Raw genomic sequence first — 24,072 nt, forward strand, 5'->3', positions numbered from 1 at the left:
CTGCGCGTGTTCTTGCGGGGTGTGGCGGGGGAGTGGGGCATGGCAAGGAAAAGGCACCTCAGCTGATTTGGACACACACTGGCAATTTTACAGGTTTGAAATTAAAAGTCCTTGTTCCAGATCTGAAGGCATTAAAAGTTACCTAGTAAGAATTTACCAGTATAAAAGTTAAACATTTCAGGATTCTGATAACATAGTAGTTAATTTAAATATTTATTCATTATTTAAAATGAAGGCTAAGAAACCTTTACTCTAGAGTTCATATGAAGGAAAACAGTAATTTTATCCGGTCCTAATAGTCTGTACACCTGTTTACAGATAATTGCTATATCCTTTACTACTCAAGACACAGAAATAAAATTAAGAAATAGTTCAGTTTAATTAAATAACTTAACACTAGACTTACTACCCACATACAAATTACATGCTTATTTTGATAGCTGAACCCTTCCAAAAGTGTTTTTTTTTCCCTTTCTCCCCCCCACCCGATATTATTTAGATCTTTAAATTAAAAAAAAAAAAAAACAAAAACAAAAAACACTTGTACAGAATCTAGGGAGAACAGGAGTTTATTGAGTTTTACCTGTCTGAAAAGTGCTGGTGAAAAGTTGCCATTTCATGCTTTGTCTATAGACAAGATAAGTCAAAAGAGAAATTGTTGCAAAAAACAAGCTCATTTGAAAACCGAGTGTTTCTCCAGAACTTCTTACCACTCCTAAGTGAACACAAATGTGAGAAGTTTTTACATGAAGCTAGTCCTTTTCATTGTCAGATGCAACATCTACACTTAAGGTCCCTCACAACTATTAAAATACTTTCAGGCAGTATTAATACACGGAGAAGCAATTAGTCATATCTTCAAGAAGCCAGGTATCCCAGCTCTAAAAGTGCATCATTTAAAACATTAGTAATGGAATATTTTGAAAGAACATCTCATTCAGTATTAATGCATGCCATTATTACAAAAATATTCATTGCCTATTGTAGTAACAACAACTTTCTTTTGCAGACAACAAAAAGCATGCTGAATGGTATCAGATCAATATAAATCTATTTTTAATGAGGTTTAAAACACTGTTCAAGTCCCATTAAGAGCAGCTTCCTCTAACTGTGCATCAGTGTAGGCTTGCACAGCTGTTAAAAGTTTTTCACTAATGTGGCTTAGACTGGCCCCAAACTTAAAGCAGGGCATTAAGACTGGATCTTGAATTTTAGAAAGCCTTCATTTAATTTGTTTAAATAAAATATTAAAAACTACTGTAATAATTAGGTATAAAAGTTGTTAAGTAACAAATTTGGCCCTAACTAGCACAACATACAGGTATTTACACAAATGCAGATTTGCTGTGGTCTTTAATATTGGGAAGACATCAGAATGTGGACCATGAGCTCTAGCCCAGCCCCCCCAGACTGAAAGACACAAAAACCTTAGGGAAGAGTAAATATAAATTGCATGTCACTTCAACTGCCCAAGTCAGCCCAATAGCATGGCTCAGCCTGGCTCAAAGTGAGCAGCAGTCACAAGTAAACCAGTCTGGTTGTAGTCATTTTAGCAGCTGCCCTTAAGTTACACTGCAAGTAATTAACCCCAAGTCAACAAGGTATTTCTACAAAGCAGTTGATGACACCAATTTTCTAAATGGATGATGATGATGAAATACACAGAAAATCCAAGATGAAAGAGCAGATGAAGATGTGAGATGTTAAAATGATGCGACAAAACATATATAAATTAAACAAGAATGTTTAATCAAGACAATCCTTTCTTTTTCCTTTTTTTTTCTTAAACAGAGTTTCTTCCAGAATTTTTAAAATTGGAAAATCAAAGCCTATTCCCACAATAGTGAGGCCACTTCTTTCAAGCAGCTCTGTTGTACAACTGTTACCAGGATCCTAAACTATTTAAATTGTTTTCTATTGATATTTCTGAACTAAAAAGTTTCAAAATATTGTAGATTTTATTTGTGCTCCACATATTACAAGCAATTAACAACACAAAGAAAGGTTCAATTCCTCAGCTAGAACACCAAACTCTATACCAAGTATTACATGTACACAACACTTGCACAGTGACAAGCACAAGAAAGTACTAGTTGAGCACTTACTTTCAGATATTCATACCAACTCTTAAAATCCAACTTCAGTTCTCCCACGCCACCCAGTCTACAATTTAAGGCATTGCCACACAGCCACCCATCCACTGACCCACCCACTCCCATACACACTATTTATGTTGGAGGTGTTTACTCTTACAAAGAAATCACTATGTCAATCAGGTACCATTTATTATTTATCCCTCTAAACTGTGTCAGCATTGAGATATGACAGTTAAACCAGTGTTAAATCAATACAATATTTACAGAGCACAGCACATTAAGCTTGAGACACTCACTTGGAGGATAAAACCACATTTTAGAGCAGGACAAAGGTCACCATTATTATGTGTTTGAAAACAGCTATTTACAGGTCCCTATGACATAACTATAGTCTGTACACTGTTCCAACAGGGCAGGCAAAAAGCAGGATAGGCATTTATTTTAAGGGAATTTAAACATACATTTTGGAAGCATATTATTATGCTACCCTGAACGCCATAAACCACCTCAACATTCTTCAAGGTGGTCTCATATCCTAGAATGGCATGTCCAGCTGATACAAAACAGACAACACAACATTTACTTTGTGGAGAGTGCTTACTCCAGCTATTCAGACATCAGAACTTTGAAGGCAATTCGTCCCAGAAACTTGTCACGGTCATCTTGATTTTTTAAATTAGGTGAGCCCCGGATCTTACACTCAATTGCTATTTCTTCTTTGGTACCGTTGGGGGTAATTGCTAGTTGAACAGCCACTAGGGGCTGCAAATAGTGAGCCTAGTAAACAGAAAGATGGGGAAAATATTTGAGAGACCAGATTAAGTTAGCATTAAATCAGAACAGTTAAGAAAAAGCTAATTAGGAACCCAACTTCTTAAGTCCAATCTGATTCAGGTAAGGTACTTTATTTTCCCAGGTTAGAAATACATTCTTCATACTATTTCTTAACTAATATATTCAATAGAACTTGGTCACAGAGTATCTTCAAGATGCGTAAGACTTTCTATTTTATTATGTCCAATTCTTCTAGAAACCTTCAATGACAGAACCTCAGAAATGAGTGTCTTCCAACCTGTTCTATTGACTCTTCTGCTTGTTTTGGGTTTGGTTTGGCAGGGTGCATGTAATCTGCTACAGAATACAACTTTTCTAGCAGGGTTTAAAGTGTTGGGTTTTTTCCAAAAGCCTGACTCAACAAATACTAATAAACCAGCTTCCCTTCTCCCGTATCCCATTTACTTTTTCAGCAACAAACCATTCTAAAAGGTGTTATCTGTTTAATAGCTTTATACAAAAACCCTTCCTTGAACATCCTGACAGTATCCTTCCTGGTCAGTCATATTTGGTGAAACAATTACAATTGACTACTGTAAAAATTAAAATTTAAGAATGAGAGCAGAATCAATTCCATTATTTTGTCAACCCAATATAACACAAAAACCACTTTGGTGTAATTACAACCACCCACCATGGTACACTATGGATCTAATAGATTTATATTTGAAAAAGTACCTTTATCTTCAATGGTGAACAGTGTTTATTAGACTAAATAACTTGGTCAGTAAGAGGAAATATTATTTTCTATTTTATAGAAGGTACAGATTTTCTGCATACAGTGATCACAAATTGATGCAAGAAAATGAAAAAGTTGAATTCAAGTTTCAAAAGAAACTGTAGTTTTAATTATTTATATACTGTGTTCATAAAGTAGTGAGTTTGGGGTTTTTACAACAATGATTTTAGAAAACCCCAAACCATCTGCTGCATTGAAGTCCTCCTTCATAAAACAGGGCAAACAGAAAGCATGACATGCAGAGCCACACAGAAATATAATCAACAACACCATAAGGACTTACAAACTTACTATCTTACAGAGAAATGCCAAGGATTAACTACTAGAAAGTGTATTGTAACAAGAAGACACAGTTTACTTCTCCTGCCTTTCCCTCCAATCAAAGAGACTCCCAAAGATTTCAATGAGCAAAAAAGAGCAGTCACTCTCAAGACTGCTGGTGTACAGCCACTCCTCCATTAGGACAATGCCCAGTTTGTTCATGTCTGCCAAAGCACGTCTCCAGCCTCATCGAGCGCTGTGCAACGTCTGCATCTGCAATATTCCTCAGCAGTACCTCATTACAAAGTTCAAACTTCAGAATTAATCTGCTACTAGCAACTGTAAATGCACACAGAAACAAAACACAAAGTGAAGAACATCATTAAGGGAAACTTACATGCAAGCTTTTCCCATAGTATGGGAAGTACATCAAGTCCATTGCCCCATCAGGAGGAAAATAATTTATGTTAACCACGCCTTCTTCCTGTAATTGCAGACAGCAAGGAAAGTAGAAGTTAACATTTGCTTGCATAAAAATGAACACAAAATTAAAATTATAACCCAACGATGAACTGCAAGATACCTAAAAAAGGGCAACTGACTTACAAACTTGTAAAATAACTCAAACCAGATTTCTTTTGGCAAACAGTCACATGCTGCACACATCTGCTGCAGTAAGGATTAGCAGTACTTAAATTAGCAATCGAGTCAAAGACAGCCTGCCTTCATACTTATGAGTCAAAGAAATGGGTAAGGGGGGGTATGTTCATTGTAATGAGTAATTTAACAACCCAAACCCCCATATATAATTAAAATCCCAAGTATCTCCAAGAAAGCCTGTGTATTTTTGGTGAATCATGTGCTGTTTAAAGCCAGGTTTTTAAGCCTCTCAAACTTGTAATAATACAAGCCTTCACAGAGAACCACAGACACCTCTCTGCAACAGTGTCATTCCTAACATTAGGTGCCCTCTATCCTTCCAAGTACAGGCCTGACAAGAAGAAACCCAAATGGGTAGAATGGTGATGTTGCTGGAGTTACATAACCACCTCAGAGGAACAACAAATCCAGATGCAGGCCTTATCACTCAACTGGCCCCTGCAACCCCAAATCCTGAAATAAGCTACCCACAAAGCTGCTGCCTAATTTCTGACTAAGGAGTCACTCCATCCATAAGATATATAAAATATGTATGTTTGATTGAGATGTCCAGACACAGGTTATCAGTATAGCAATACACAAACACCTCTCATTATACACAATATTCTTAAAGAGTGTATATCCTGGCAGAATAACAAGCTGCTCCAAGTTTATACCACTAGGAAATGTCCACATCTGCAACTTTCTGTAATAAATTAAATATATTACCAGAACCAAGAGAAATGCCATTAAAACAACCACCTCAAAATGCTAAATGCAAGTTCAGAACATCACTGCTTGTTCCACGTATTTCACAAGTTCAAAGTGTATTAGCAAGTTTTGTTGTTGTTTCTCTATTACCATACACAACAGCTGTAATTTTAAACAGATCCCTACAAAATTCAGAAGACAACCGCAGTAAGATCAAAACATATTTAAGAATAAGCCACAGCTCAAGGTTACCTCTTTTCACCTCCTCAAAAGAACATAAAATATTTTTTTAGGATATGGCCACATTCTCATTCCTTTGCAGTCTAAATTACTGCAATCATATATTAATATAAGTTTATTAAGTATTTCGGACCTTGAGCTTGCATATAACTATTAAGCAGGAATATGCTGATTTTTACCATTATTCTTTATTTTAAGCTCATGCAGCTAAAAATACTTACTTTTCAAATATGTTACTGAAATAATGGTTAAATAATCAGCATATGGAATAACATAGGCAAAGTAAATAGGAGTAATGCTTTCTGGAGCAGCTAAATACAAAGCATGCATACAGTCATCATTATACACTAAATATATGCATTAGGCTATCAGTGCAATAGCTGGGAGGTTCTGGGACATGCAGCTGCCTATCTAATGCAACTGCTGGGGGGGGTTCCAGATCATCTTGAATAAGCAATCCTAATTAATATCCCTACACTATTAAATAAAAGCAAACAAAAAACACCTAAAACAAGCTGCATTTACTGAAGAACTTTAAGAATCAGTCCATTAGCAAGTGTCACTTTTTCTGCTTCTCATGTAGTTTCCACAAAGAACTACTGACAGTCAGCAAATCTAAAAATTGGACAATGCTGTTGGACAGACAGACTTCCACCTCTAACTGGGTCTTTATTAAGACTGTAGTTTAGAAAGAAGAATTTACCAGATGTTGAAATAATATACTAAAGAAATAATAGAATAAAGACCCAAGGAAAGAATTTGGGAAGGAATGATCATAAGCACTTGAGAAGAAGAAACGGAGAAGATAAAGAGCAGTATTCGTTAGTAGAAACTGTACAACAACAGATTTCTATCACAAAAAGCAAGTTAACCCAGATCCTGAGTATGCTGACAAAAGCAAGGCACATAAGAGTGTCATTCATCCAGCCATTCTTCATTCTTGTCAACTACAAAGTGATACCTAACATGAAATCAAGATGGTCAATAAACAGCAGAAAAAGATGTATTTTGGAATTAAGGCTTCTTTTCTTTTCTCTAGTTAAAAACAAAAGACCCATCAAATTTGTCAGTTTTCAGTAAAGGTTGTTTTAACTTGACATAAATACTGCTGCAAGATGTTCTAGCACATGTGAAACTGCACAACTCTGGCCCCAAACTGAAGACCTAAAATGCTGATCTTCAACCTTCTTGGAGACAATCTTTTGTTGGTTTGTTTCTCTTTCTGGAGATTCTCAACACTGCAGCAGATTAGTTCCTCCTGCAGGAGGAAGAACCAGCTGTAAAGAGTGTCTGACACTGCAAACACTCACATCCCTCATCTACAGAAATTACAGTGATGACAGCTTCAACTACATGAGGGCAGAGGGGGAAGCATCCCCAGCTCTAAGTGAATCTGAAATCACCCATCTATCTAAAATTTTTCCATTTAAAAAAAATGACACATTAAAAAAATCCCATATAAAAAGTGCAGGGAAAATAAAGAAGATTCACCTCGCAGGAGAATACCTGAAGAACATAAATTCCACACTGAAAAACTTAAAATGATGTTTCAGGTAGCCAAGACTGGCAGGATGTGCAGACAGAAGCTACTGAACTAATTTTGAATTTGAGAGACCTGTAAAAGCAAAAATACCATTTAAAAATCAAATGGTGTGTTAAGTCCAGGCAGACACTTCTCTGAATTGCTCAGTACATGTAGAATTGATGCACAGAAGTTCCATCTGAGCATGAAGAAGAACCTTTTTCCTGGGCAGTAACTGGGCACTGGAATAGATTCCCCAGAGAGTGTGTGGAGTCTCCTTCAGGAATATCTCCTGGAGATATTCCAGAACTGTCTGGATACAACTCTGTGCCATGGGCTCTAGGATGACCTTTCTTTGAACAGGGAGGTGGGACTGCATGACCACTGTGGTCTCATCCAACCTTATCCATTCAGTGACTCTTAATTGTAAGAAATATTTAAAAACAGAGATGAAAGGGAAATAAAAATCAGTGAACAATAAATCTACAGGATGTGTTCTAACTGGTACCTAAGCTTTCCTAAGCAAGTAAATTATTGAGCTAGGGTGAGAATAGGCAATAAAGATAAAATAGATGCATTCCAAGGAGCAAAGCCTGACAAATACTTCACTGGAAGTCACTAAAGAACTAGTAAGATTAATAATTTTAAAATTCAAAACCATCACACTTGTGCAGATCACAAAAATTTTAAGTGGATACAAAGCAGAACTTTGTACTTACAGAAAGAGGAAGCAAGAAAACACACACATTTCTATGTATCCCAAAGGCTAAAAAAAATAGCAAAAACCACTACCATGATCAAGCAAGTTGTTATCAAGCTTACACTTTGCTAGTGAAACCAGTTAAGAGGGTAAGAAGAAGTATCATCTGCTTAATATAGTTTTTACTATTGTCTCATAGAGCATCCATAGACAAAAGCTGAAGAAATACAATCATAAAATAGGACTGCCATCAATATTTTATAAATCACTTGAACATTAGTTCTCAACACCTCACAAGGCATTTCTGGTGGAAATGAAGATGACTGCTCTGGATTGTATTCCATGTTTCAATAAGGACTTGAGAGGAAAACCCAAGTTCATTCATTGATGGCACCAAGCTAAGTAGTGCAAAACATTTCAAAGACTTTAATCTCATTAAAATGATCACAAAAAATGACAGAGGAGGGCCAAAAATAGCCCTATGAAATTCAAAGCTGTGAACTTTGAGAAATCACATCTACAAATACAGACTGGGAAATAACCAGAAGAATGATTTAAATAGTAAAACAATTAAAATACAGACTAGTGTATTACAAACAGCAAATTCACCTTGCTTTCAATGTGATCACAAAGAGAGAAATGCTGTCATTAACAATATCTCAGCAAAAGGCAAAACTTCTATCTAGTTTGGAATATCACATTGCAAAAAAATTATAAATTAGACAAGTCAAAGGAAAAAAGAGTACTAGTAGATAGTACTAGTAGTAGATAGATAGATAGTAGAAGTAGAATGAGCTTAATTCCTTGATTCTGTTCAAGAGAATGTAAGGTTTGTGAATGGAAGCAAATAAATCAGTCTCAAGTAAGAGGAGGAATCACCTTTGTTTGCTATGGACTGTCCTGGAGAGATCAAAACTTTCAAAGACCCAACAAAAATCAAGCATTAAAATCTGTGCCTACCACAGATACCTAGGCTGGAGGCAGAAGCCCTTACAAGTGTTTGCCTCATTAATTGCAAATATTTCCCAGCCTACACTTGTATCAGTCACCAGAAGCTAAAAGCCAGGATTCTGCCCCTTGCTCAAGCTACAAACTTACCAACGCTTTCACTGCTCCCCAAGCAGTCTAGGAAAAACACCCATAGGTCAAAGTAATTATTATAATTGCAATAAAACATTCTGTGCAAAACCATTGGTACATAACAAATATGCAAAGATTAGCTGTTATTATAAGTAGTTTATACTTGATTTGAAGGCAGCTTTTACTTGAGCGGTAACATTAGTTTTCACACACAGTTGTCTTACCCATCATTTATAAAATTGTCTAAGGTGCACTTGCAGCATGAAGAAAAAATAAAAATATAGGTTATGAAATGGGAAAACAAAATATAACTCACAATAAATAAATAAACAAGACCAGAAATACACATGTTCATTTTCCTCAAATCTAAACCAAATCAGGTAGTTCAAACACATCTAAGGATGAAAGAACAACCAAAAAATGTTTCTGTAGGTACACTGAAGAAATTAAAGACACAAACTAAATAAGACACACAGTAAGATGAAAAACACAAAAGTACAAAGTCTCTAAGAAGGAGGGAAGGGTGAAATAAAGTACTTCATTATTCATCATTATCACAAGGAAAATCAACAACACATTTATTTCTTACATTCTGAACTGACCTTAGGGGTACACTGTATATGTGGCTCTCCTTCAGGCTTCAATCCAATTATCTGAAGGAGAGAAAGTTAAAATATTTACAGATCTTTTTCCCTCTTTCAATTTCTACACACTGAATTTGAATTTTTCCCTCACTAAATATGAGTTCATACAGGGAATAAGCCTATCCAGTGTAATTTTCATCTGAACATAATTTTAAACTAGGACTAAGATTTAAAGCATTGTTAAGTTAAAAAGTTCATTCAGGTTAACTCAAAATAGTTACAGTAGTCACAGAAAGTACTGTTTTCTTATATTACATTTAACATGTAATTTTAATGGCTCAAACCAGTTCAAGTAACAGGTACATCATTCATCAGTCAGTAACAGGACATCATTGGAAAGTCAAATACTTTGTAGTTTTCCTCACCTTTCATAGCTTAAGAGTTACAGAATGCATTAGATTAGAGTTACTGCGTTAGAATTCTGGAACACAGACATGAAGTACAACACTTTACTTTGCAGAGTGGTCTAGAATCTGTTTCACAGAACAGTAAGTAAAAGCAAAGAACAATATACTTCTGAAAACAAGTATTTTGGTGCAATTCATCAAAGCCAATACTGGTTAAGTATTAGAATGCTTAAAAAGGTCACCTCATACTACTCTCTGGAATTGCTCAGTGTTTCAGTAAATTACACCATTCAAGAAATGCAAATATCTTGAGCAGCAAACTGAACACATATTTCAGTCCTTTCCACAGTATTTTTTTCATACAGCAGTAGTTGGGAGCACTTGTACCAAGAACTAAAAAATAAGTAGGTACTTACTCTATTCATTTTCACAAGCACACAGGGAGCTCCTTTAGAATAGCCAAAATTTGGATCTTCCTTCCCAGAGCACTGGCCAAGGTCAGAGAGGTTAAATCGACAAGCCTTTTTAACAGCAGCATCACTCTGATCAAAGATCTTTCCCCGGGTACAGTCTATGTTTTGTGACTGCTTTGAATCATTATATGCTATGAAACAAAATCAGCTTGTAAATCAATGGCATAAAGAATATAACTAGCCAAAACCTGCAGATGCCTATATAAATAATTATTGTGTTACTTCCCTAAAAGTTTTCTCAAAGAAGTATTTTCAGAGCACTGTATCTTACATCCATCTTAACAAACACTTTTCCAAACCCTAGAGACAAGTAGCAGTGTACTTGAATGAAAGAATATTACAGAAGAATTAATACTTTCCTGCTTTTTAAATTGTAACAATAATCACAACCTCATTAATTTCTGTACATAAATTAACTACGTATGGTAAGCAAATAATGTATTAAAATACAAACAATCAAGTTTTTATCTGGAAACTCAACCAGTTTTCCGTTTGCACATGTTTCTTTTACAAATACACAGGAAAATTCAAAAGCATTTCAATAATTAACATTAAATTGCCTCTACATTTACACCAGTATAATTTATGTTATACTAACATCTCAAGTTGTTTCTCACTTTCTTGTGCTACTGAAGTGCACAGACCACACTGTCACAAATGCTAAACGACTCCCATTTAAGATACTTTGTGGTTTCTTCTCCTCCCTTACACCCCATCTCCCAGCTAATAAGGTAAAATGGAGAAAGGGAAAGTTCATCCTCGATGCAAGACCCACAGAACTGCAGGAGAGGCAGGTAGTCAGAAAATGCAGCATTCCTCTCAGGAACCCTTGGCAGAGCTCTGAAAGAAAAGCCTACTCATAGAAGCTTTTAGTAGGCACCAAAACTGTGAATAGGGAGAGAGTCAAGTAATCAACTCATGCACACAGGTGAGATTTCACAGCACCTTCCTCATTCTGACTTACAACTTCTGAGGGGTTAAACTTATTAATATTTTCAATTGACTTCCATATTATTAGAATAAGTGTACATATAGGTACATACATAAAATAATGTATGACAAACCAGTGATTTTTCCACCCTTCAGATTTGTCCACATTCTAAACTCCACATTCTAAACTCAGTGGTTTAATATTTCTGTGTGTAGATATTGTGTATCAAAGTGAAAAATCAATAAATTGCAAATAATTTAATCTTTGTGTGCCTCATTTTTCAAACAAACACTTAAGTTCTTCAGACTAAAGTACTCTCACTCAGTTACCAAATCATTTAGATTAACACTAATCAGGTAAGTCCTGATAAACTTTATCTCCAAATACAAGACCTATGTTATTTTAAATAAAATTCTTTTGGCGTATGTAATTTCTACATCTTACCATATTTTCAAATAACCACATCACCCAAAACTCTCAATTATGTACTGCACTATTCCTCATGCTCAGGCTCCCTGTCCAATACAGGCATTATACTCACCATTTTCTGTGACATATAGACTTTTATAACACATGTATCTACAGTAACCCTGGACTTGCATTAGTCTCCATTAGCAATTAGAATCCACAAGCAAGAAATGAAATAATGTACTCAAGATTAAGACTCTTACATTACTTGGGCAATTTTAAGTAACTTACATTCAAGGAAGTTTTGAAGTGTAGTAACATATTCTGAATACGATTGGCTGTCACTCCTGTTAAAGTAAAATTCCAATGCAGTGTCTGGCTTTGGTGAAATCATAAGTCCTTAAAAAGAGAAAGTTCAAGTTAGGAACTAAGCAACTTATCTTTCCTTCACCACTCTAACCCCTACTCAGACATCCATAAATTGGAAAATGTCTACCATCTGTAAAGAAACATTAATGTTACCCCTATATTCCACAGTACTGGAAGGTACTTTGTGTTTGAAGCCAGTAATCAAAATCAGCATTACATTAATTAACACTTAAATCCAACCCAATGTATAACTGCAATTCACAAACCAAACCAAGTGATTAGGAAAAGCAAAATCAGCAGTTTAATCACTTTCAATCAAAGACTTTTATTAATCCACTTTCCACACTCAGCAAGTCAAGCTTTAAAAATAACTGAAAAAATACCCAAAAGCACACCCAGAAAATCTTCACTTCAAGCAATAGTTCAAAGCTTTAGGCAATACAGAGTGAAGCTATGATTGTATTATTCTCACAGAAACCCAGAAAAAAATTTTTAAAATTTGATTATACAAAGGTGGCTTTAAAGTTACTCCAGTCAAAACAGACAAGCCAAATTAGTTTTCAGTCTTCTCCTACACCTCCTCAAACGAAGTTGAGGTGCCACCTGGTCCATGGAGAATACAAGACACTTTACATGCTCCAGGGGCATGGCTCAGCCAGGCCTGGGGACTGTGAATGCTCCGGAGCTGCCTCCGAGCATCAGTGTCCCCCGGGGGAAGGCCACCAGTGTCCCCCGGGGGAAGGCCACCAGTGTCCCCCGGGGGAACGCCACCAGTGTCCCCCGGGGGAAGGCCACCAGTGTCCCCCGGGGGAAGGCCAGCTTCCTTCAGCTGCTGCCTGGGGGCACTGGGCAGGAACCACCCACGGCCAGGAGCCAGAGCTGCAGGACATACCAGACCATGGATCACCAAAGGCAGAATCCAGCCTCAGCTGGAGGATGGGCAAGGCACACATGAAATAAAGTAAGCATGGCCCTCTCAAGAGCTGAACTGCCCCTGCTTCCCAGCAATTGGCCCAGAAACTGCAGAGTTCAATCTCAGGGATTTCTCTGGAGCAGGTGAAAGCAAAAGGCATACTGATACACCCAGCCTGTGCCACCAGGAGCTGTCACTTACACAGGTACCTGATGGCAACAAAAGACACCCCCTCACAAAAAAACAAAAAAAACAGGCCATCTTTATAAAAAAAATAACCATTTAAGAAAGTAAGAAAAAGTTAGATTACTGTCATTAACCATAACAGTAAGGTTTAGTAAAGCATATCAAGTGTGTAGTTGAGCAGCCCAGGTCTATTAAGGATTTACCTACAGAAATGGCCCAGCTTCTCATCCAAAGGAAGAAACTATTTACAAATACTTGCAACTTGCAAATAATAAACAGCCATACTAGAAACTCTTCACCAACAAATATCCTTCAGCTTAAAAAAAAAAAAAAACCCAGATACAATTTGATGTACTTTATTCTAGGTCTTTTACAGGATTACAGATAAATCATAAATCCTCTTTTTTGCAACAACAGCAGTTAAATTACTTCCATGGAAGCCAACAAGTAAAGGCCTTAATGACTAACAGTCCATATTTTGACTGCAGACTACTTTGTATCATTACAGTAATTTTCTGGCCTTTACACTGAACTGGGATTCAGCAAAATAAAAGGCAATTAGTAGCAGGGCTGAAAAATCACTGGAAGGGATTTCAGAGGATAAGAGATTTTTATCTACAGAACTATAATATAAATGAAGGACTTAAATGGTATTTTTCAAAGGGCACATGACAAAATAACTAAACTAGTCATCAATGAAGGAAAAAATAATTTGAAGAGATTTACTGCTTCAGGGGAATGTCAGAAACATCCTATGAAGAGGGGACTGCTCCACTTCCAGTGGATTACATTCTGCCTAAAAACTATAGTGTAAATTCTACAGAAGAAGCTATTTGAAGGACTGATGCCCAGACTGTGAGAGATGCAGGATTTGAGCCCTTCTAGAGGAAGAGAATTAACAGCCTCAGCATAGGATCACATCTAGGATTGTAAAAGAGATTACATTATTTTACAATTCCAGGAGGGATTTAACAAAAAAGGTTTTAAAATCATCTGAATTTGATTTATACTATTATATTCCAGTGTACAAAGCAATTCAGATATCAATTATAAGATAAATCAATTGTGAGATTTCCAAGTACATTTAATGTAAGAGGAGAACCTTTGACCTATGGCATCCAGGTTTTGTGTGTAGATTTTACGTTTTTTTAAAAAATTTAAGTTTACAGCCAGGAACATTACATGTCTCACTGCAAATGAAAAACAACAGAGTTAAGGAGAAACATTAAAACAGAAACAAGCAACTTGATTAACTTTAATGTATGAGTTACTAAAGACATGGTTAATAAAGATATTTAATTCAGAAATGTTACAGGAATTCTTCAATTAAAAACTTATTGTGGTATACGTACTTTTAAAAACAAACATCCCTTACGACTTATTTTAAAGCCAAGGAAAATTAATACCCTGAACTACATGAGAGAAGAAATGTCACTCAAACCCAGCATTAAGCCACAGCTACCCACAGCTCCATCCACTATGATGCTTCTGACGTCCACAACAGACACAATGGAAATGGGGAGAAAAGGTCAACTAAGCCACCTTTTTCTTCCCTCATTTATTTTTCTTCTCTTTTTTAAAATTATTTTTTCAAGCATCTAGCCTATTCTTAGCTTGAAAAAACGGCATAAATCCTCAAAATTCCGTACAATATGACACTTGTTAGAGAAGCCAGAACACTACACCAAAACAAATTCTGTTCACAATTCAGAGACACTTATCACACTGGCCCAACTGCAACTTGCTCATACAAAGATCACTGTAGCATCTTAAGTGAGTATACAGCTGCAAGATGATGTTCCATTTTAAGAGCTTTGCATTCAACAAAAGGAAAAAAGTATTTTAAAAAATAATGTTGTCTCACTTCCACCAATATATTATTATACTGGTGAAGACAATCACCTTATTACTCATTCTTATTTGTACAGGGTTGGTTTTTTTAACATAAAATTCGTTCCTTGAAACAGCCAACAGTGAGACAGGTGGACAGTACACAAAGGAAGCAAGACACCACTTTCAGTGGCAGCTACGTGTTTCACAGACTTAGCTTCATCATAAACAGGGCCCTTCCTCTAGGGGATCCCTACATAACAGGTCTACAATCCCTGACATCCACAGACATTCCATGTCAGTTGGAAACTATTTAATACTGTAATAAAAACTCTGCAAAGGCCTCTATACCACAGTCCTTACATGCTCTTGAGCAGATCACACCCACAGTACAGCCTTCCTGTACCTTCTGCAAAGTATCAAACACTAATCAAGGTGGCCTTCCACCTGATCCAAGAGAAGTGGTTTAAATATCTTTACAACAATTTGATTAAATTATAAACCAACTTCTACATCAGCATGCTGTATGGATCTGCATGACAAATTCAACTGAGAGGTGGTTAAAGGAAAAAACAGCAAAATTTAGCAAAAAAAAAAAAAAAAAACAAAAAAAAAACAAAAAAAAAAAAAAACCAAAACAAAACAAAAAAAAAAAAACCCCACACAAAAAGCTACTGCCTGAATATATGCTATAAACATATATAACTTGCCTCACACTGAGTTTTTTACCTTTGCAACCTGCAAGTAACTGAATAATGATTTCCCATAAGAGGTTCATACTTCAAAAGAGTTCTCAAATGAAACTCAGTTGTTAAACCAGACAGAGGTTAATGAAAAAATAAATACAGCATTACCTGGACTAGAAATCCGGTCCCGGTACTTCGGTATATCACTGCTCAGTGTCTGAAGCATAACCCACATTGTGAATGTGAAGAGTGCTGCTAGGAAGCCATAGAATACCAGATAGAATAGCAAGATCAATCCTGTAAAGAAAAAGCCAAAATTACGATTTTTGTTTCATCTAATTCCTTTACCTATTTTGAAAATCAGAAATGAGAAATTAGCAATACAATGTTTGTAGTCATTAATATACCTCTAGCAAATATATGTAATGCACAGTGCACAATAATGCATACAAAGATGTTTTCTTAGTACTTTCTGATTCTTACAGCTTATAGGCCATTTGGCATCTCTATTTTTAAGAGAGAAGCATTAAAAACTACACTTTGTGCTATAGAGGAAAGCTAGCAAAAATTACTAAGCAGTGCATTACAAAAAGGAAAAAAAAAAAAAAAAAAAAAAAAAAAAAACCAAAAAAAACCAAAAAAACAAACTGTCACTTGTTTACAGGAATTTTGGCTTTGTATCTGGTTGTTGGGAAGATGAAAGAACCGAAGGAAAAGATAAAATTGTTACACTGGATCCAGACCAGGGAGGAAGCAATTGGTGCTTTAATAACATAGTTGATATTTGAGGGAACTCCACACAGAGTAGTCCTTCACACACGTCCAGTTACAAGATACTTCTCAAGGTGAAAATGCTTTCTGCCACATGTTTTTGAAAACAAACCAAGCCCTCTGCTCAGATTTATCCAGCCTAACACACACACCTGCTTTACCAATCTACCCTGGGGACCCAGCAACCCCACCAAATTCACCAAATACACAGATATTACCAGCTTCAACTTGTTTCATTAACTGAGCACTCAATACCAACCTAAATAAATGTGTGGGATTCTGTTTTAAGACTGAGACTTAAGGACACAGGCAGAGACTTTGTCAAAAAAAAAGGAAGCTATTAAATGTAGTGAGGGGACTGGATGCTTGGACTGAGAACCATCTTTAAAACCATTCTAATTCAAAAACATAACCAAATGTTGACACAAATCCAGTTTTTATTGGATATTCTAGCCATAAGAATCCAGAGATGTAACCAGGAGATCTAGCTATCAGAAGCCAGAGACGTAACTCAGGTATGAAGAAAAGCACTTCAAAACCATTATGCAACATCCTACCACTGATTCTTGATTACATGAGAGAATCAAGTGCAGAACTTTCTGATCTTTCACAGAAAAGGAAAGAGCAAAAGTAAACACAACTGTACCCCAGTGCTATGTACTGTCCACTGGAAGAGGACAGAAGGAAGCCTAAGCCCTGGCTCCTGTCCCAGAAACTATGCTTGCATTTTGAACTGAAATAGTCTTTAGTGTAGTATGGTACCCAGAAAGCCATGACTGCTAAAAATCCAAGTACTCGTTTTACTTCTCCCAAAAGAATTCTCTGTACATCTATTACAATAAAGAAATTTCCAAATTCTTTACTGTAAGTAAAGTTCTCAGCAGCAGCCAGCTGAATGTCAGTGGGTTCTCCATTTGGCTTTAGTTTTCAATCTCCCATGTTGAGGAAGTTACCTACCAATCTGCAATAACCTGAAAATGATCAGCTATTTAAAATACACTTGAAACCACCAAGATGTAAGAGTCTATGCAGCAATTAGAAGTAGCAAAGTATGCAAACACAGAAACAAGATTACTCTACAATGAACAAGACAGCTGGACATCCATTGTGAATGATTGCTAAGGTTATTTAGAAGCTATTTAGCTGCTAAAATGAGAACATAAAAACAGAAGAAATTCTAGTCAACAAAAGCCATTACAAAAGTTGCATCTGTATTGGGCACAGCAGCAATGTGTTTCTCCTACAAGCCTGTAATTGCTTTAACTGGTTTTAAAACAGAACAAGAATCTTCTGATTAATATTCACTGTGTTCTGGGTATTACAAAACCAACCAAACAAAAAAGCTCCCTTACAGAACCTCTGGTAAGCTCCAATTTTGATCCATACAAGTTAATCAACTAGTAGATACTTTCATCAAACTGTCTAGAAAGTACACTTTCCATCAAGTGACCGAGATATTCATCAAAGAGTCTCAATGGAACAGAAGAATTTGACATGTAAAACAAGACAAGCAGCTACTGTGGCAAGTAGAGTAAAAGCAAGAAAATCAGGGAAGTTATTTCAGAATACACTAGTATTTAATTTCTAGAACAATATGCCAAACTTCATTGGAAAAAGAAAAAACTGATGAGCAGAACACGGGCAATGAGAGCACCACGCTGTGCAGTTCTAAGCAGACTAAGAAGAGTCCTGCTCTGGGCCAGCACTACCACATCACTACCACATCACCTGCATTCCTGGCCTCGGAGCTGACCCTGAAGGGCAGGTGCCACAAGGGGCAGCTCTGCCCCTGGGGTCCCTGGTGCCCCAGCCACCTGCACAGCCCCTCACTCCAGCAGGGCTGGCAGCGCTGGGACCCCCTCACAGCCTGGAGAGAGCATCAGTACCGGGGCAACAGTGAACCCCACCCCGTGGTGGAGACTGCAGTGATAACAGCACCTTCCCCAGCCCTGCTCCTCCCAGCAGCAGCCCAGCCACCGGGGATATGCAGCAGGAACACGGCTGGAAAGGCTGCTTCTATTCACGGCACTGAAGCTCCACTAGCCTCCCCCAGCCCAGCAAAGTTTAATCTTTATTTTAATATAGCTTGTAAATGCACTCCAGAATGCTGACCACTAAACTGACCCATTTACATTACTTTGCCACATTAAAAAGAGGGAAAAAACAAACAACAAAATTCCCCTCTGCAACTTCCAACAGCTCCAAACTGAGTAAGCTGCTCTTTGTGAGCCTATTAGTACTAATTATCCTTAGCTAATCACAGTGAGCAAGCCATAACCTGTCAAGAAACTCTGCCAAAATAACTTCACATAACACTGGATTTCTTGTCAGGAAACAAGATGTACCCAAGTAACAGTGAAAAGCTACCTTCCATATTTCCTCCAAACAAAGTACAGCTTCCACATCTAACATGCAACCCAATTCAATTGTTATGGAACATCTTGTACACCAAAACGATAACACAAGAAAAACTCAAAACCAAAATTCTGCATTACAATTTATCCAGCTGTTTTGGTTTGGTTTTTCTTTTTGCAGGGCATCACAGTAAGAAAAACACTTCTTCATATCCTAACCACATCGACAAGTCAGTCCAATCTGGAAGACTTCAATTTCTGAACCAACATGTTAATACTGTCATTAGTTGGAATTCATTTGCAGGAATCAAAACACTTCTCCACTGTGAAAATTAGAATTTCTGACTCTGGTGAATACAAGATATCACATACCTGGCCAGCATTTCCATGGAATACAAGGTTTCCAAACTTTGCATGGCAAAAGCAATGAAAAGCACGTTACTCTGGCATAAACCAGACTGACAAATCTACTTGTACATAATGCTTAGTTAGATATATACAGGTATCAATTTAAACACTCCCACAAACAGGGTAGCAACTACTCAACATTACCTGCAACAACAAAAATTAAAATCTGTTTTTATGGGCTGCTGGATTCCATGTTGCACTGATCCTACCAGCTGCATGACTGTCCTTCAGAATCTTCAACAAGTGGGATTTAAACACCCAAGTGATGCTCCTACTGACTACTACCAGTACCAGGAACATCAGAGTTTTAGCTCACCCGCAATTTCCTTACTTTAACCTAACTATACAAATGAAATAATCACTAACCATGTTTCAATCTTATTACTTGGACACTCAAGAATTACTGTTTTCCAGATTTGGGTGACAGGAGAGGGAAGAAGAAAAAGACTAGGATGAAACACAACCTCAGTCCCATGCTGTATTTTATGTCACAATAAGCCAGGGCTCCACACAGAACATTGCTACACCTCAGGAGACAATAAAATCTGTTAAGTGCAATACTTGTAAAGAATCACAAAAGCCAGGGTCTGATGCTATGATCAAGCATTTAGAACACCCCACCACCACCACAAAATACACATACTCTACCACTAGAGCATACTGATATGTGTTACAAGACAAAGCAAGATGCCATTTTTCAGAGCACTCTGAGCCAAGGAAAATAAAATACTCTACTGCAATGGCAGACAGTGATACCAGAATGTCTTGTTACACTACTCATGAAAAAAGCTAGATGACAGTAAATCCCTGCTCAAAACACCAATAAAGAAGACAGAACAACCATGTCAAAAAAGCAGATAAAAGTCTGACAACACTTTTTTTTTGTCTTCACTGAATTCCAACCAGGAATCCAGTGAAGACAAAGAAGCAAAGCTGGATCCTTTGTTATGGTGCCCAACAAGAGTGTATTTCCATTGACATGGTGGAAAGCTTTCCTAGAAATAAGGTGTTGGGTTTTGTTGGTGGGGGTCTTTGTTTGTTTGTAATTACAAACACATATCTGTGCACCAAAGAATACAACTAAGCATTCAAAAGAAAATTCAGTCGGTCTGAATTTCTATGCACTTCAAGACAATGCCACCTCTACCTCAAACACCCTGACACAACCAGCTTTACAGAAAGACTTAAATACACTTGACATGACATCTAGTGTGACCAGAGTAAGTATTGCTACAGTCTATATTGCCCTTCTTTTTTAGCACAAATTATTCTTTTATTAACCTTATGCAAAAAGAATTAACTATCTTGTAAGACAATGCACACATCTGAGTATGCAGTGAGCATCTCATTACAAGATGATCTCACTCCATCCTTGCTAACTCCAGGCAGACACAGCACCTTGCCATTACAGGCAGAGACAGATGCTGATCTTCCTTTCACTTGCAGGAAGGCTCCACCCAGCAGTCTGCTGAATCCTTCTTTCTCTGCTCTACCTGATTAAACGCTGGGTGCACCCCAGAACCACCCTAATTCCCATCACCTCTTCGAGCACTATCAGCATCACTCACACCTTGCTGCTGAGAACAGCACAGACTCAAGTCAGCAGTTCTCCCCAGTATCTTGTGTCTCTTTTAATACAACAAATGATTATGCCAAGTAATTAAAAATAGAAGAGTTTGGGGGGAGTGTGTGTAGGTTTGGATATCAACTTGTGAAAGATTCAAACTGAAGTACCCCTCAAGTCTGAAAAAAATAAGGTGAAAGTCTCCATTTTTTTTTCTGCAGGAGGAGACATATTATGGTTTTCACCAAGCTGTAAAAAGCAACTCTTGACCAAACTCTAAAATGCAACCTCTGTTACATGACAAATGAGTACAGAACCACTTCTGTTTGATCTTTTCACAAATCTTGAACTGGAATGGCAGATAGAGAGTACTCCAATGCCATAGCATTGGCATTCACAGAGAATCACTGCCTTGCAGTTACCATTTACATAAGCCCCCCATGTCTATGTCAGACTAGGGCAAAACATGCACATACTGTGAATAATTACTTAACGGCTTCTCTACTGCTCCTGTCTTATTTCTGTGAGGAAGCTGTCTTGAGACAAGAGAAATACGCACAGAAGAACCAGAGCCAGCTGAATTCTCATCAGGCTGTCCCTGGAGACACGACAACCCAGCTGACTGGCAACCAGAGCTCTCCTCCCCTGTGTCCTCGCCTTTCAGCCCAGAGACCAGCAACAGAAAAGGAACTGTACTCGGTGAGAGCTCTTTGGTCGAGACTTTGGTCTCGACTGCAAGAGCAGAAGGAGACCAAACCCTGCATATTCTCCTATGCCAACAGAGCCACCCAATTAGTGTCCCACCATTAAAAAGTAAAACCAAACAGAAAGCCACACACCACGTCCCAAAATAGTCAGATTATGATTAAATTAAATAAGCACAGTATGTTAATAATGGAATGCCAAAACAAACCAAACACTGAAAATGAGCATTCACTTCCTAATGTCCAGGCTGAGGAAATGGTACATAGTAGTAACCATATGCCAATCACCTAAACTACTAAGTAGTTATTAGAACTATTATTAGTTATATTTTATGTCTTGATGAAGTAAAATTATTCAAACCATCTATAGATACTTTCTCAAGTAACTGTGGAAACTCAGTTACCAAGTAAGTCATCTCAACTTCAAATATTATCTATTGGCCTTGATCTAACATGGATTAATAACATTCTAAGTGATTTATCCTACTAGATAGGTTTAAACAGAGAAGATGGTTTCCTCTTCACCTTTAAAAAAAAAAAAAATTGCAAGCTATTTCTAACATACCTACAGTCTGTGCTGCTCAGACTCATGACACAGCCAGACTTCTGCAATCCACACACCCAGCCCACGCACTTGAGGAAACCTGCCTGTACAGAAAGATCACCAGACAACAGCATAGTGGAAATTTCCTATCCTTTGCTATTCAACTGGCAGAGTAGCTGCAAGCTCTTATTTCCATCTGAATGGAGGGGAACTCCTGTCAGAGCTCGGGCCCTCTCCTGACAGACAGGAGATACTGGCACGGCAGAGAAAGCACACCCCATGCACCGTCTGCTTCAAGCTCCTCCTCGCTATTTCAACATCAGCATTCATTGAGATCGTGTCAAGGCCAAGGATGTATTGGCCTGTTCTTAAACACCACGCTGAGAGTCTTGTTGGTTTTGTAAGCACAACTATTAAGTATCCCAACTACATCCAAGTTTTGGGAGGAGACGCAGCATTTTCTGAAGTCAGTAAATATGTCCCATGAGGACTGAAGAAACATCCTAATATTAAGCATTTGTACAACTGTTTAATATGAGAAAACACACTCGGAAAATCAAAATATTTTTATTGGAAGCAACCAGATTACGATAACATGCTTTCCAGCTCAGAAGAAAACAATAGGATGACTACCTGAAAATAGGAAAATAAACACTGCCTTCACAGGCTTTATTGGAGAGCCTTCATTTAAAGCTTCCTTTAAGAAAATAAAAGGCCCAGAAGCCCTACGCTGGAACAAATTTAGCACGATGACGCACAACCCCACACAACGATCACTTTCTGGAACTGGGGCTCATGAACTTTAGGGGAGGGGGGTTGTGGATTTTCCTTTACTCTCCCCGAACCGCAGCTCCAAGTACCCAGGCAATTCGCGCTCATTCATTCTGGATTCCGTGCGCCGCTGGAGCGCGGGGGGGGCATCGGGCACGGCTGGAGCGGGGGAGCTGCCCCGGCACGCGCAGGCTGCGGGCGATGCCGCGGGCGGGGCCGCCCCGCACCTCGCGGCGGAAGCCCGTCACGGCCGCAGCCCGGCACGGCCGCACCGCGGCGGCCCCCGGGGCGCCCCCGGCAGAGCGGGCGGGAGAGGAGCCCGCGGGCCCGCACCGGTTGCGGGGCGGGGGCTGAGTCATCTCGGGACGCGCCCCGGGAACTCCCCCTTCCCCCGACCCCCACCCCCGCTGTCACGGACGGAGCTATTTTTAGACCAGCGGTTGTAACGGGCACCGGGGCGCGTGCGCCGCCGCGACCGCGCGGGCCGCCTCACCTGGTGCGCGCCGCCCCCGCCATCCCCGCGGGGACCCTCCCGTAGCCCGTCCCCTCGTCCTGGCGGGGGGCCCTCCAGCCTGTCTCCGCATCACCGCGGAGGGCCCTCCCGCGTCGCGTCCCCGCATCCCCGCGGAGGGCCTTCCAGCATCCCGCCCCCGCGCCCCCCCCACCTCTCGCTCTCGGCCCCGCTTCCCGCCGCCCTTCGGCTTCGCGGCGCCTCACCGCGCCCTTGTCCCCCAGGGCAGCCTTACCCCAGCTCTTCGCCGTGCGCCCCAGGAACTCGCCGCTGTTGGGATTGTAGATGAACTGCCGCCACTCGGCCATGCTCTGGCGGAAGGGCTTCTTCGTTTCCTTAGACATGGCGAGGCGAGGAGCGGCTGCGTCGCGCACTCCGGCGGCAGACCCTCCCCGGCAAAGAAAGCCGCAGCCAGCGCCCGCTCCCAACCGCTAAGTAACTGCGGCCGCGGCGCCCGGCGGGAGAGCGGGCGGGGGCCGGGCACGCCGGGACCTTCCCCAATCCCGCCCTTCTTCCCTCTCTTCGCGCCCCCGCGCCGGGCGGGCCCCGCCGCGCTCCGCCCACACGCGATCCCCGCTCGCCGCGCGCGCCCCCTGCCGGCCAGCGCCGGCGTGCTGCGGGGCAGCGCGGCCCGGCCTGGCGGAGCGGACAGCGCCGAGCGCGGGCAGAGCGCGGGGCCCGCGCGGCCCCGGCCGCCGCTCCCCGACCCCACCGGGCGCCTCCCGGCCCGGCTCCGGGCACCCCTGACCCCGCCATGTGCCCGGCCGGGGGAAGCGCCGGGGTTGTTGCGCGGCGGGGCGGATCCTGATGCACAACCATCTTAGAGAAGTGCCAGG

General features: G+C 39.5%; 1 protein-coding gene across 2 annotated transcripts; it reads right to left on the minus strand.

Moving 5' to 3' along the window:
- Window positions 1-553: 553 nt before the first annotated feature.
- On the minus strand, window positions 554-23,818 carry ATP1B3 (ATPase Na+/K+ transporting subunit beta 3). 2 transcript variants are annotated; one of them, XM_053951318.1, is made up of 8 exons: window positions 23,472-23,818; window positions 15,778-15,906; window positions 11,917-12,024; window positions 10,230-10,417; window positions 9,425-9,475; window positions 8,841-8,867; window positions 4,328-4,414; window positions 554-2,873 (listed from the first exon to the last, which is right to left on the minus strand). In XM_053951318.1, the coding sequence occupies exons 1-8, from the start codon at window positions 23,578-23,580 to the stop codon at window positions 2,703-2,705; spliced, it is 870 nt and encodes a 289-aa protein (XP_053807293.1). In that variant the 5' UTR covers window positions 23,581-23,818; the 3' UTR covers window positions 554-2,702. The 2 variants fall into 2 exon arrangements, with proteins under 2 accessions (XP_053807293.1, XP_053807294.1); XM_053951319.1 differs by lacking the exon at window positions 8,841-8,867 and having other exon boundaries at window positions 23,472-23,816.
- Window positions 23,819-24,072: the final 254 nt, after the last annotated feature.

Source organism: Vidua chalybeata, chromosome 10 (genome assembly GCF_026979565.1).
Source record: "Vidua chalybeata isolate OUT-0048 chromosome 10, bVidCha1 merged haplotype, whole genome shotgun sequence".
NCBI classification, from domain to species: Eukaryota; Metazoa; Chordata; class Aves; order Passeriformes; family Viduidae; genus Vidua; species Vidua chalybeata.